This window comes from Emys orbicularis, chromosome 4 (genome assembly GCF_028017835.1).
Source record: "Emys orbicularis isolate rEmyOrb1 chromosome 4, rEmyOrb1.hap1, whole genome shotgun sequence".
NCBI classification, from domain to species: Eukaryota; Metazoa; Chordata; order Testudines; family Emydidae; genus Emys; species Emys orbicularis.
In genome coordinates, this window is record NC_088686.1 from 154,725,335 (window position 1) to 154,739,098 (window position 13,764).

Sequence of the window (13,764 nt, forward strand, 5' to 3'; positions counted from 1 at the left end):
GCTGCTGGAATCCTGTGGCCAGTTCTGGTGCCCAGAATTAAAGAAGGATGTTGAGAAATGGGAGATGGGTCAGAAAAGAGCCACAAGAATGATTAAAGGATTAGAAAACCTGCCTCATAGTGACAGCCTCAAGGAGCTCGGTCTATTTAGCTTAAGAGAAGGGCAAGGGGTGGACTTGATCCCAGTCTGTAAGTACCTCCCCATGGGGAACAAATATTTAATCATGAGTTTTTCACTCTACCAGAGGAAGATCTAACACTGTCCAATGGCTGGAAGTTGAAGCTCAACAAATTCAGAGTGGAATAAAGGTGTGCATTTTAAACAGTGAGTAACTAACAATTTACCAAGGGGCCTAGTAGATTTCCCATCACTGACCATTTTTAAATCAAGATGACATACTGTTCTAAGAGCTCTGCTCTAGGAATTATTTTGGGAAGTTCTCTGGCCTGTTATACAAGAAATGATTACAATGGTTCCTTCTGGCCTTAAGACCTATGAGTCGAAGGGTCTATCTACACTGCAGTTGAAAACGTGTGGTTGGCACGTGCCAGCTGGCTCAGGCTGCGGGGCTGTTTAATTGTGGGGTAGATGTTCTGGCTTGGGCTGCAGCCCAAGCCCTGAGACCCTCCCACCTCACAGGGTCCTAGAGCAGAGGTGGGCAAACTCTGGCCCGCGGGCCACATCCGGCCCACGGGACCGTCCTGCCCGGCCTGTGAGCTCCTGGCCGGGGAAGCTAGCCCCCGGCCCCTCCCCTGCTGTCCCCTCTCCCGCGCAGCCACGCCCCTGCCGAGCAGCGCGGCAGCGCGTCTGGCTCCGGTCGGGCGGCTGCCAGACATGCTGCTCTGAGCGGCATGGTAAGGGGGCCGGGGGGTTAGATAAGGGGCAGGGGGCGGTTGGATGGGGCGGAGGTTCTGCGGGGCGGTCAGGGGATGGGGGGGGCGCGGGCGGGGGTATGGATAGGGGTCAGGGGATGGGGAACAGGGGGGTTTGGATAGGCGTGGGGTCCCGGGGGGCCTGTCAAGGGGCGGGGGTGTGGATAGAGGTCAGAGAGTTAGGAGACTGGGAGCAGGGGGGTTGGATGGAGGTGGGGTCTCGGGGGCGGTTAGGGGCAGGGAGTCCCGGGAGGGGGCAGTTAGGGGACAAGGAACAGGGGGGTTGGATGGGTCGGGGGTTCTGAGGGGGGCAGTCAGGGGGTGGGAAGTGGGAGAGGGCAGATGGGAGGCAGGGGCCAGGCTATTTGTGGAGGCACAGCCTTCCCTACCCTGCCCTCTATACCCGGCCCTCCATAGTTTTGCAACCCCAATGTGGCCCTCGGGCCAAAAAGTTTGCCCACTCCTGTCCTAGAGCTTGGGCTCCAGACCAAGCCTGGAACTCTACGCTGCCATTAAACAGCCCACAGCCTGAGCCAGCTGGCACGCGCCAGCCACAGGATTTTAACTGCAGTGTAAATGTACCGTAAAAGCCTCCTGTGTGACCCACAGCCCCGTGTTTGTGGTCCTCCCCCGTTCCCCTCCCTAAGCACCGATAGAGACGCGCCCAGGCTGGAGGATCTGGCCCCGGTGGGACTCTCCAATTTTTATTTCCCACATAACCAAACATAGTATTTAAAAATAAAATAAAATCCAAATAGAATGAACAGTCCCGTCCCCCCCGTCCTGTTCCTCCCCCGGCCCCCACAGTCAGCTGATGCCCTGAGACCCTTCACCCCCAAGGGCATCCTCTCGGCCCAATGGGGCTCTCACCGGGGTTCAAATATTAGAGGGAGGAGACCAGCCCCAAGGGAGCAGACCCCGGCAGAACCCAGAGTGAGCACGGAGCAGAGCCTGGGGGAGGATCCAGATTGCTGTGAGGAGCAGATCCTCACTTGGGTGGGATCCACAGGGATGGGTCAAGTGAATCCTGGCAGCACCTGCTGAGCGGATTGTAGAGGGCAGGAGGGAGGGGACCGCCATGTGGATGCTGGAGGGGGAGCTGTGGAACGGAGGGCTAGGGGATGGGTTGGGAAGGGGGACTGCAGGCGCTCAGCTGATGTAGATTCGGTGGAAGTCGTTGGCGCCGAAGGCAGCGTTGCACTTGGGGCACTTGCGCTGCCGGGTGTCGTAGCGCGTCTTGACGCAGTCAAAGCAGAAGACGTGGAAGCACTTGGTGAGCACTGCGTCCTTCTTGCGTGTGTTGCAGCAGGGACAGGTCAGCTTGGCCTAGGGGGCGGGGAGGGGACAGACCCTGTTAGTAGGGGGGCTGGGTCCCTTCCCCCCACCCCCAGAGCCTGAGCACAGCCCCCTCCCCCCCCCCAGTGCCAGGCTTCCCCTTCCCCCCCCAGTTGCCCACTGCCCACCTTGTACTCCTTGATCTCCTCCTGCAGTATCTCGTCAGCATCGGCGTACACCTCCACCTTCTTCTGCTTCTCCAGCTTGCGCCGCAGCCGGGAGATGTCCTCCTGGGGTGCAGGGAAGATCCGGTCAGCAAGGGGGCCCAGGCCCTCCACTGCCCCTCCCTGCAGTATGACCCACAGGCTCCTGCCCCCTACCTGGGCCCTCTTGAGGTTGAAGGACTCCTTCTCCTTGGCAGCACGGTTCTCGGCCATGCAGGCCTGGATCTCCTTCAGCTTGCACTGCACGTGCTCCTGCTGCACCTTCAGGTCCTCGGCCAGCTGGGCCGCTTCCACTGCCTGTGGGAGGAGGGAATGTCAATCATTGTGAGCTTCCCCCTGAACAGTGCCTGAGAACTGATACATACAAATGATGTAACGGAAACAATAAACAAAGGAAACTGATTCTCTTTTACACGAAGGCCATTTTGCACCATTCAGTGTAAAATGGGTGTCAAATTAAATTACATTAAAAGTGGTGTAAGTTAAATTATATTTATCTCCATTTTAAGGCCCCTTTACACTTCCAAAGTGGTTAAAGGGGTCTGGTATAAATGACAGACAGATCCAGAGTGATCCAATTCACGGTGAAAATGGTAAGATGGGTTGGAATCTTGTACGGTGTTCCAGCAGGCTGCAGGATTGGGGTCTAACAGTCTAATGTGGCCAGCATAAAATCAAATTAAGAAGAGAAGGGGAAGCGAAAAAAAAATGACAGACAATAACTAATTAAATCTATTCAAATTAGATCTAAAAGCTAGGACAGAAGTGTAATGATCTCTGATTCCTTTAAGAAAAGCTACAGCATGTGCAGTGAAACACCTTAGAAAGATTCCCCACAGTCACAGGCACCAACTTTCTCCGGCGCCGGTGGGTGCTTGTGCCCCCCCCCCATCCCTGGCCCCGCCCTGACTGCACCCTTTCCCCGCCCATGGCCCCGCCTCCATTCCAACCCCTTCCCCAAAGTCCCCACCCCAACTCCGCCCCCTCCCTGCCCCTATTGGATCCCTTCCCCAAATCCCCACCCCGCATCTTCCCCCAGTACGCCGCGTTCCCCCTCCTCCCTGCCCCACAAAACATTTGTTTTGCGGCGCAAGCGTTGGGAGGGAGGGGGGAGAAGCAGGACGCGGCGAAGCGCTCGTGGAGGAGGTGGAGGTGAGCTGGAGCAGGGGGGTGGGGTGGGGCCACGGGGAGCTGCTGGTGGGTGCTCAGCACCCACTAATTTTTCTCCGTGGGGAGGCGGCACCTATGTTCCCACTGGGGAACAGCCCACAGCACTGCCAGTTTCCCCCACAAAATAGTGCTCCAGCCACAGAACCCATCCCGATGCTGTGAGCTTCCCTCCAACAGCATCCCCAACAAACGTGGGGATATTTGTCATATTTTTATAACCGTGTGTGACTCAGTTTCCCCACCCGCTGAGCGGAACCAGGCAGATGACTCCTAGGGGAGAGGGGAATGAGGCCTGGCCAAGCATCTGGGATGAGATCAGGTACACTGGGATCCACACCTATGAACAGGAGGGACTCTTGAGTGGGAGAAGGCTGGGCTGAGGCAGCAGAGTGAAGATCTGGGCTCACACACAGACGCACAGAGCTCAAGGAGACGGACGACGGGGGTCTGGCTAGGAGGGACGCTGACTGGAGCGTGGCTCTCCTGTGTGGACCCCAACCCTCTCCGACGCCGGGTCCCAGCTGACCAACGGGTGCTAAATTGGCTGCAACAGGCTGCGTGGCTCCCGAGAGGGCAAAGGGCTTGGAGCAGGCGCCTGACCTCAGGCAGACCTGCTGTAGGAAGAAGAGGGGGTGCCGGAGCCCTTAGGCCCAGCCCTGGAGAGCTGTGGAGCTCCCCCTAGGAAAATGCCAACTTCAAGGCTTAGCCAAGAAATAAGGGTTCTCCTGTGGACTAGCCCTGTGGATCCAAAGGATCCATGGATGCCCCTCATCAACCCTCCCACCCAGGTCCCCAGCCCTGCCCCATAACTCACCTTTCTCTTGTTGAGCTCGAGGGCCTGGCTACGAAGGGTCAGCTCCTTCTCCACCGTGCCCAGGTTCCCCTGCAGCACCCGCTCCTTCTCCTCCAGCTTCTGCACCACCAGCAGCTGGGCGTCCACCTGCAACGCGGCCCGGTCAGGAGAGCACCGCCTGCCGACTCGCAGCCAGCCAGCTGCCCCCGCCCCCTGCCTGCCAGGGGAGAGCACCCCCTAATGAACCCCACCCCAACCGCACAGGCCCAACCTGCTGAACCCCCATCCTGCTCTGTGCAACCCAGAGCCCCCTAGTGCCGCACTGAGGCACACACTGCCTGTGAGGGGAGAGCGCCCCCTACTGAGCTAGGGTTGCCAACACTCCCGGTTTTGCCAGGAGTCTCCCGGAATCAGGCTCTATCTCCTGGAGGCTACTGAAGCCAAACAGGGAGATTTTAGGCTGTTAAAGGTCCAGCAGGGCTAAGGAAGGCTCCCTGTCTGCCTTGGCCCCGCCCTGCTCCCGGAAGCAGCCGGCATGTCCCCGCGGCCCCTAGAGGGGGGAGAGCAGGGGGTCTCCGCGCGCTGCCCCTGCCCCGAGCGCCAACTCCACAGCTCCCATTGGCCGGGAACTGTGGCCAATGGGAGCTGCATGGGCTGTGCCTGCAGGCAGGGGCAGAGCATAGAGCCCCCTGGTGCCCCCCCGCAGGGACCACAGAGACATGTCGGCTGCTTCCGGGAGTGGCATAGGGACAGGGCAGGCAGGGAGCCTGCCTTAGCCCCGCTGCACTGCCCACTGGGAGCTGCCCAAGGTAAGTGCTGCCCTGCCGGAGCCCACACCCCCTCCTGCACCCCACGCCCCTGCCCCAGCCCTGAGCCCCCTCCCAGAGCCAGCACCCCACACCCCCTCCTGCACCCCAAGCCCCTGCCCCAGCCCTGAGCCCCCTCCTGCACCCCAAGCCCCTGCCCCCTCCTGCATCCAAACTCCCTCCCCCCCTCCCACACCCCAATCCCCTGCCCCAGCCCAGAGCCCCCTCCTGCACCCCAAGCCCCTGGCCCGGCTCTGAGCCCCTTCCAGCAGCCAAAATCCCTCTCAGAGCTTGCACCCCACACCCCCTCTTGCACCTCAACCCCCTGCCTCAGACTCAGCCCGGAGCCCCCTCCCACACTGTGAATCCTCGGCCCCAGCCCAGAGCCGGCACTCCCCCCCCGCGCACCCTAACCCCCTGTCCCAGCCTGGTGAAAATGAGTGAGGGTGGGGGAGAGGGGACGGAGTGAGCAGGGTGGGGTCTCGGAGAAGGGGCAGGGCAAGGGTGTTTGGGTTTGTGTGATTAAACAGTTGGCAACCGTACTACTGAGCCCCCCATCCCATTCCCTGCAGCGCCCCCTACCTGTGACTTGAGGGCCAGCACCTGATCTGCCAGCTCATCCTTCTCCTCACGCAGCAGCTTGTGGATCTGGTTGGACTTGATCCGCTCAGACATGAGCTTGAAGTTGGCATCGTCCTTCTCACGCAGCTGCTGCATGAGGCGCATGTTCTGCTCCTGCATGTCCTCGAAGGCCTGGCCCGTCACGTCCATCTCTGACAGCAGGGCCTCCTCCTCCTGCAGCGGGGCATGAGGTCAGGGGGGCCTGGACCCCCTCCCCGGCCAAGTCCTTTCTGCCAGATTGCCCAGTGCCACCCCCGGAGACCTCCCCAATCCTGCCAGATCTCCCCTTCCCACCCCATTCAGGGGAACCTCCCGCCACTAACCACCCCCAACCCCCCACTCCCTCATCCTGGTACCTGCTTGGTAGCAGCCAGTTTCTTCTGCAGGTGCTCAATCTGCTCCTCCGCCAGCTTGATCTTGCGCAGGGCATCCTCGTCCGCCATCTTCTTGCTCTCCTTCTTCTCCTTCTCCTCCAGCTCCCGCACCCGCCCTCGCAGCTCCTCCACCTGCAGGGGGCAGAGAGACGGGGGTCACAACCCCATAACCACCCCCCCAGTTCCTCCACCTGCAGGGGGCAGAGAGACGGGGGTCACAGCCCCATAACCACCGCCCAGCTCCTCCACCTGCAAGGGATAGAGATATGGTGTCAGCCCCATAACCACCACCCCAGCTCCTCTGCCTGCTGGGTGCAGAAAGACGGGGGTCACTGTCCCATATCCGCCCATACAGAGAGTGAGGCGACCCTACCCCTCAATCTGCATCCCACCCATAGACCCACCCTCCAGACCCCCCACCCCGCGAGGGTCTCACTCACCTCGGCCTTGGTCTTCTTCTCGGCGGCCATGAGCTGCACCTTGTCCCGCTGCTCCTTGGGGGCTGATTTGTACATGTCCAGCAGCAGCTTCATCTCCTTCTGGCTCTCCTGGGCCTTCCTGGTGGGGAGAGGAATCAGGGCCCTGCACACCACAGCCAGCCTGGGACCACCCCCAGCTCCCCCCCACACCCCGGAGTTCTCTCACTTGAGCTCAATGCGCAGCTGCTTGAGCAGGTCTGAGTCCTTCTTCTTGGGGTCATCGCTGCTCTTCTGCCGGTCGCGCTCGCGTGCTGAGCCGTCCCTGTCGCGGTCCCGCGAGCGCTCCCGGTCCCCCCCGCGGCTCCCCTTGGGGCGCTCCGGCGGCTCCTTGATGCGAGGCGGGGGGGGCGGCTGGGGAGCCGGTGGGAGCGGATCCTCCTCCTCCTTCTTCACCCCCCCTTCGGGCAAGGGCGCTACCTCCTCCTTCTTCACCACAGCCGCCACTACCTCCTTCGGCTCCTTCTTCACCTCTAGGGCAGGCGCGCCTCCCTCCTCCTCCTTCACCGCCACGGCTGGGGCCACACCCACCGGCTCCTCCGGCCCAGGTGCGGGGGGCAGAACAGCTGAGCCGCAGGGGAAGCCGCTTGACTGCATCCGGATCTGGGAGAGGGAGAGGGGGAGTGAGACCCCTGGGCTGCAAATCCCTAAACCCCGCACCTCCCCCACAGATCCCTCCCCGCCCCCCCAAGCCGATCCCTAAACCCCGTACCTCCCCCACCAATCCCCCCCGGCCCCTCCCAGCCGATCACTAGACCCTGCACCTTCCACACAGATCCCTCCCCAGTACCCCCCAAGCCGATCCCTAACCTCACCCAAGCCTATCCCTAAACCCCGCACCTCCCCCACCGATCCCTCCGAGCCCCCCCAAGCCGATCCCCAAACGCCACACCTCCCCTAGAGATCCCTCCCCGACCCCCTCAGCCGATCCCTAACCTCACCCAAGCCTATCCCTAAACCCCGCACCTCCCCCACCGATCCCTCCCAGCCCCCCCAAGCCAATCCCCAAACCCCGCACCTTCCCCACAGATCCCTCCCCAACCCCCTCAGCTGATCCCCAAACCCCGCACCTTCCCCACAGATCCCTCCCCTGCCCCCCCCAAGCCAATCCCTAAACCCTGCATCTCTCCCCACAGATTCCCACACACACAGACGCCGATCCCTAAACCCCGCACCTCAACCCACATATCCCTCCCCGGCCCCCCAAGCAGATCCCTAAACCCCGCACCTCCCTCACCGATCCCTCCCTAGCCCCCCCAAGCCAATCACTAAACCCCACACCTCCCCCCACAGATTCCCTCCCTGGCCCCCCAAACCAGATCCCCAAACCCTGTACCTCCCCCCACAGATCCCTCCCCGACCCCCCAAGCAGATCCCCAAACCCTGCACCTCCCTCCACAGATCCCTCCCCGATTCCCCAGTAGATCCCTAAACCCCACACCCCACAGATCCCTTGTGGCCACTCAAATGGATCCTTAAGCAAGCCCCTCTCCTAGAGCAGATCCTTCCCTGCCCCAAGTGGATCTCTAAATGCAGCCCCTCACTTCAAGTGGATACCTCTCTGGCCCTCAGAGCAGATCCCTAAATGCCACCTGCCCCTCCCTGAGTGGATCCCTTCTACCTCTCGAGCAGATCCCTAAACACCGCCCCTCCCTGCAAAACAGATCCCTAAATGCTGCCTCTACGCCTAGCAGATCCCCAAATAGATCCCTCCCTGCCCTTCCTCCAGTCAAGCCCTCCCCTCCCCCAGAGTGGATCGTTGAGTGCAACCGTCTCCAGCGGATTTCTCACCTTGTTGATCTCAGCCTGCACCTCACGCAGCTTGCGCTTGTATCGCTGCACGTCTCCTTTCAGCTGATGGTTGTGGTTCTGGAGGCTGCTAATCAGGTGGCGCATCTCCCGGTTAATGGGACCTGAGGGGGCAGGGTTACACAGGGTGATGACGGGGGGCATCTGCCGTGGGGGGTAGGTGGCTGGTGGCAGGGCACTGGTGGGGAGAAAGCTCACTGCAGCGCAGAGATCCTGGCAAGCAATGCCAGGGCAGCAGCCCACACCAGGGCACCGCTGGGAGGAAGCTCGCTGCACTGAGTGAGTGTGGGGGTATCGCCAAGAGCGCACTGCCGGGGGGGAGGAGCACACTCCGCGCAGGGCCGTACCACGGGGCCGGGCACGGGGGGGGGGGACAGGGAAGCGTCTCTTTCTCACCCGCTTGCTCATTGGCGGCCAGGTTCTGCTCGAACTCGATGCGCAGCATCTCGTATTCCTTGCGCACCTGGGCCAGCGTGTCCTCCAGCTGGATCACCTCCGTGCGCAGCTTCTTCTGCAGGTTCAGCTCGTCGCTCTGCAGCAGGGCGGGCGGAGGGTGAGAGACGGGGGAGGAATCACTCACCCCCAACCCCAGTCGGCTTCCCTGTAGGCAGCATGGTAAGCACTCCTCCACCCCCGGCCAGAGTGGTACATCCCAATACAATGAGGCACTGCACCACAAATGGTACCCTCCGACCTGGCACAGGCCCTTCAGAACAGTAACCACCCAATGCACAAAAGGTGTGACGCATTCCTCTCACAGGCCCCGCCCCAACTGTGACTCCTCCCCCCCAGCCTCACCTCCATGTGCTCAATGTGGCGCAGGTGGCTGTTCTTGGTGGTGAGCAGCAGGGCGCGCGCCTCGTCCAGCTGGGTCTTCACCTGCAGGCTCTCGTTGTAGAGCAGAGAGAACTGCGACTGCAGCACCTTGTAGTCCAGGGTCTCCTTCACCGCCTCCTCGGGCAGCGACCGCAGCGCCACCTGGGGGCACGGGGCGTCACTGCCACAGGCACCGCCCTCCATCCCAGCCAGCCTCCCCACATCTCCCCCCACGCCTGGCACGCCGCCCTCCACCCCTGCTGCCCAGGCACCATCGCCCAGCCTGGCACCGGGGCGCCGCCCTCCACCCCTCCCAGCCAGGCCCCACTGCCCAGCCTGCCGCCCTCCACCCCTCCCGGCCAGACCCCACTGCCCAGCCTGCTGCCCTTCACCCCTCCCAGCCAGACCCCACTGCCCAGCCTGCTGCCCTTCACCCCTCCCAGCCAGACCCCACTGCCCAGCCTGCTGCCCTTCACCCCTCCCGGCCAGGCCCCACTGCCCAGCCTGCTGCCCTCCACCCCTCCCGGCCAGACCCCACTGCCCAGCCTGCTGCCCTCCACCCCTCCCGGCCAGACCCCACTGCCCAGCCTGCCGCCCTCCACCCCTCCCGGCCAGACCCCACTGCCCAGCCTGCTGCCCTCCATCCCTCCCGGCCAGGCCCCACTGCCCAGCCTGCCGCCCTCCACCCCTCCCAGCCAGACCCCATTGCCCATCCTGCTGCCCTTCACCCCTCCCGGCCAGACCCCACCACCCAGCCTGGCTCCAGGGGGTGCTGCCCTCCACCCCTCCCGGCCAGGCTCCATCGCCCAGCCTGCCACCGGGGTGCCGCCCTCCACCCCTCCCGGCCAGACCCCACTGCCCAGCCTGGCTCCAGGGGGCGCCGCCCTACACCTTGTTACCTTGAGCTTCTCATTGGTCCTGACAGACTGTTGCAGCTCCTGCTGCAGCTTCTCCAGCTCAGCCATGCGGCTGTTGGCCAGCTCCTGGTTCTCCTCCAGCTCCGCGTTCAGCATCTCGAACTGCCGACACAGGGCTCCAATGACAGAGGCCGTCTCCCGCCCGCCTCGAGACCCCAACCCAGGGGCTGCCTCAGCATGTGCCATGAGACCCCACCCTCACAACCCCGGCCCTTCCTGCACCAGGACCCCACCCCAGAGACCCCCGCCTCTCCCAGCACAAAGATGCTTCCCAACCTCAGGGTCAGACTCCCCCACCCCTCCCTGCACCAGGACTTCCCCATCCCATTGCCAGAGACCCCCGCCCCACTCTGCATTGGGACCCCACCCACTGGGACCCTTACCTCCACCTGCCCAATGCCAGAGATCCCCACCCCTCCCGAGTCCCCAGCTCCCCCTGCCCCCTCACCTTCTGCATACTGAGCGTGATCTGCCCGCCTTGGAAGCCCCCGGAACTGCCTGACACGTAGTAACCGGAGTTCAGCTGCAAAAGGCCAGAAAGAAAGTCAGCAACCCCCTCGCCGATCAGGCCTCCCAAGTGGTCTGAGGAATGGGCACATGTGGCAGCGAGCCCCAGATACAGGGGATGAGGGGGAGAGCGGGAGTGGGACCCAGATACAGGTGGCAGAGAGAAGCTATGGCTCCAGCTGCAACAGGGCCAGATGGGAGCAGTGAGACACAGGAAGGGGCCTGGGAGGATGAGGAGAGGGAAGCCTTGGGTACAGGGACAGGTCACCTGCTCCAGCGCCTCAGCTAGGTGTTTGTTGAGCTTCTGCTCGCGCTTGCGCAGCTTCTCGATGTCCCACTGCAGATCCTCCACCGTCGTCTCCATCTCCAGCACCTTGGTCTCCGACGATGTCACCTTGTCCTGTAGCTCTGTGTACTGCGCCAGGAAGGGAGACGGATGAGCGGGGCTGGATCCACTCCAGGCCAGATTGACCCCAGGGTCAGGGGCTGAGCCAGTGCCCCCAGAGGGGAAAGGCCCTGTGACTCATTCCCTACCCCTGAGCCAGCCAGCCCGCCCCTCTGCCCTGAGAACCAGCTCATACCTCCAGCGAGATCTTGTGGTGTTTTTCCTGCAGCTGCATCGCCAAGTCCTGCAGCCGCTGATTCTCTCTCATCAGCTCTTTGTTCAAGGACTTCAACGCCTCATCCAGCTGGTCCAAGTCAGCTGAAAAGGAGTCACACCTCTGAGAATCCAGGAGTCCTGACTCCCAGCGCCCCAACTCTAACCCCCTAGATCTCACTCTGCTCCCACGGCCAGGATGGAACCCCGGCATTCGGCTCACCACGGGCGTGAATCTTCTGGCACAGCTCCTCCGTGCGCCGGTGGATCTTGTTGGAGACTTCGACCACACGGGACACGGCGGCCTTGGAGAATTCCATGCGTTCCTGCAGCTGCAGCTCTATCTCCTCGCTGGTGCTGCTGGCCAGCGTGGCCAGGAATGACAAGGCCGGCTCGTTCAGCAGGAGCCCCCCGGCCTTCCAGGAGGCAGACGGGGCCGCAACAGGTGGGGCCGTTTCTGTGGGGGTGGGGAGGACGGAGAAGGGTTTAGCGGTATGTTGAGATCACTGCGAGGGAAGAGCACCCCCTGCCGAGCGCCCCCGCCCTACTGAACCCCCTCCAGAGTGGCGCCTCCTTGCCAAGCCACAGAACCCCCCTGCCCCAGGGCAGCGCCCCCTGCAGCCTGGCACCTCTCCCATGCTCACCTGTCCTATCTGGGCCCTCAGTACTAGGGCTGGCTGTGTTCTCGGGGTCCGGTCCCATTGGCTCTGGCCTGGGTTCCTCTGCGGAGGGGGGAGAAGGGGCTGCAGGGGGTGGGGGCTCGCAGTCCCCATCATAGCCTCTCAGCAGGACCTGCACATTTTCATCCAGCTGTGGGGAGATGGAGATTGGGGGAGGGGGGGGGGAAGAGAGGGGTCAGCCCAGCACAGGCCTGGGAGAGGAAATAACACCTGTGCCCCCCCCCTTGGGCATCCACTGACTGGGGGCGACGTACACCCAGGAGGAAGGTCTCTGGGAGGGACAGAGGAAGACTGTGGTAACAGAGCTAAGAACCCAGACGTCCTGGCTCCCAGTCCCCAATCACTCAACCCCACTAGAGAACAGCAGGCCGAGGTCTCACTGTAGGCAGCGTGTTGTGGTCGCTGGGAGGGTCCAGAGAGGTGGCTCTCCAATTGCAGATGATGATAAGCAACAAGGCCGGGTGGGGGATGCGTGGCAGGGGTATCACGGTGGAGATGAGGCATTGTGATAGGGAGTGCAATGCACGGGCAGAGGGTTGTGGCCGGGATGGGAGGAGGGGTGGGGGTGGAATGCAGAGTTGGGGGAGGTTGCAGGAGAGATTGTGGGGAGAGGGCCATGGCCGGGGAACAGGCTGGGGCCTCACCTGGCTCCAGTAACGGTTGACAATGAGCAGGGTGGCATCATCTGTGGCCTGGCGCTTCTCCAGCTTCTCAATGCGCTCGCGCAGCTCATCCTCAAAGGCCTGGCGCTGCTCCAGCCGCTCCGCCAGCTTCTTGTTCTTGAACTGCAGCACCTTCAGGTCCATCTCCTCCTGGGAGGGTTCGGGGGGGGCAACAGGGTGGGGTCAGCAGCGGCTCCCTGCCACACCCCCGCAGCTGCCTCCTCCCCAGGGACCCCCACCCACTTCCCAACCCCACACCCTGCCCTCCCCAAATTACACCCAGCATCCCCCCCACCCCCACCTGCCCAATCAGGGTTCCCAAATCCCTTCCATGCTCCCAGTTTCTCTTGAACTCCCCAAGTGCCCCCCTTGCCCCCAACAGTCCCCACCCCAGGCACTGACCGTGGAGGAGATGCCCCCCAGGCGGATGGGTTCGATCAAGGTAGTGGTCGTCTTCTCCTCCCGGTTGGCTTTCTTCTCAGGGGGCCCTGATCCCCCATCCCCAGCCGCCCGCTTGCTCCCCGGCCCAGACATGGCGCCGCTGGCCAGGGTCTCTGGTAGCAGCGGGGGGATGGGGAGAGGGCGGCGGGGGTCAGCCCAGGAGTTGCGCCTCACCTGGAAGGGAAACAGAGAGGGGTCAGGTACCTCCTTACCCTTATCATCTCTGCCCCCCACATCCCCCGGACTCTTACCCGACCCTCCCCATCTCCCTTTGCTATCCCCAAACCCCTCACCTCCCCAACTCCATGGCACCCCTTAAACCCCCAACCTGATGTACACCCTTAATGCTATCACTAGGCTACTCTCAGCCCACCCCATGCCATCCCAACCCACCCAACCCCTTGCCACCCTCCCCCCATCTCCACCTCTCCCCCCTTGCCACTTTCAGTGCCTACCCCCACCTGTCACCCCCTTCCCCTCCCCCACCTCTCATCCCAAACCCCATCCCCACCTCTCCCCCCCTTGCCACTTTCACTGCCTGCCCCCCCACCTCACCCCAACTCCCCCTCCCCTCCCTCACCACCACCCCACTTCTCATCCCAACTCCCACCTCTCCCCTCCTTGCCACTTTCACTGCCTGCCCCCACACCACCTGTCACCCCCTTGCCACCCTCCCCCCACCTCTCACCCTCCTCTCACCCCCTCCCCAACCGCTCCCCCCCT

At 62.7% G+C, this 13,764-nt stretch overlaps 2 protein-coding genes across 2 annotated transcripts in view; both read right to left on the reverse strand.

Annotated features, from left to right (window-relative positions):
- Positions 1-13,764, reverse strand: part of LOC135877330 (zinc finger protein 208-like) — a 295,762-nt gene that overhangs the window by 14,865 nt on the left and 267,133 nt on the right. The window lies entirely within an intron of this gene.
- RNF40 (ring finger protein 40) lies at positions 1,544-13,134 on the reverse strand. The gene is made up of 19 exons (XM_065402764.1): positions 13,003-13,134; positions 12,583-12,750; positions 11,903-12,068; positions 11,482-11,715; positions 11,242-11,363; positions 10,929-11,075; positions 10,602-10,676; positions 10,136-10,255; positions 9,219-9,398; positions 8,817-8,952; positions 8,403-8,524; positions 6,781-7,214; positions 6,576-6,693; positions 6,118-6,267; positions 5,723-5,935; positions 4,356-4,481; positions 2,528-2,668; positions 2,336-2,437; positions 1,544-2,198 (listed from the first exon to the last, which is right to left on the reverse strand). Exons 1-19 carry the CDS (start codon positions 13,132-13,134, stop codon positions 2,022-2,024), a joined length of 3,063 nt encoding a protein of 1,020 aa, XP_065258836.1. The 3' UTR covers positions 1,544-2,021.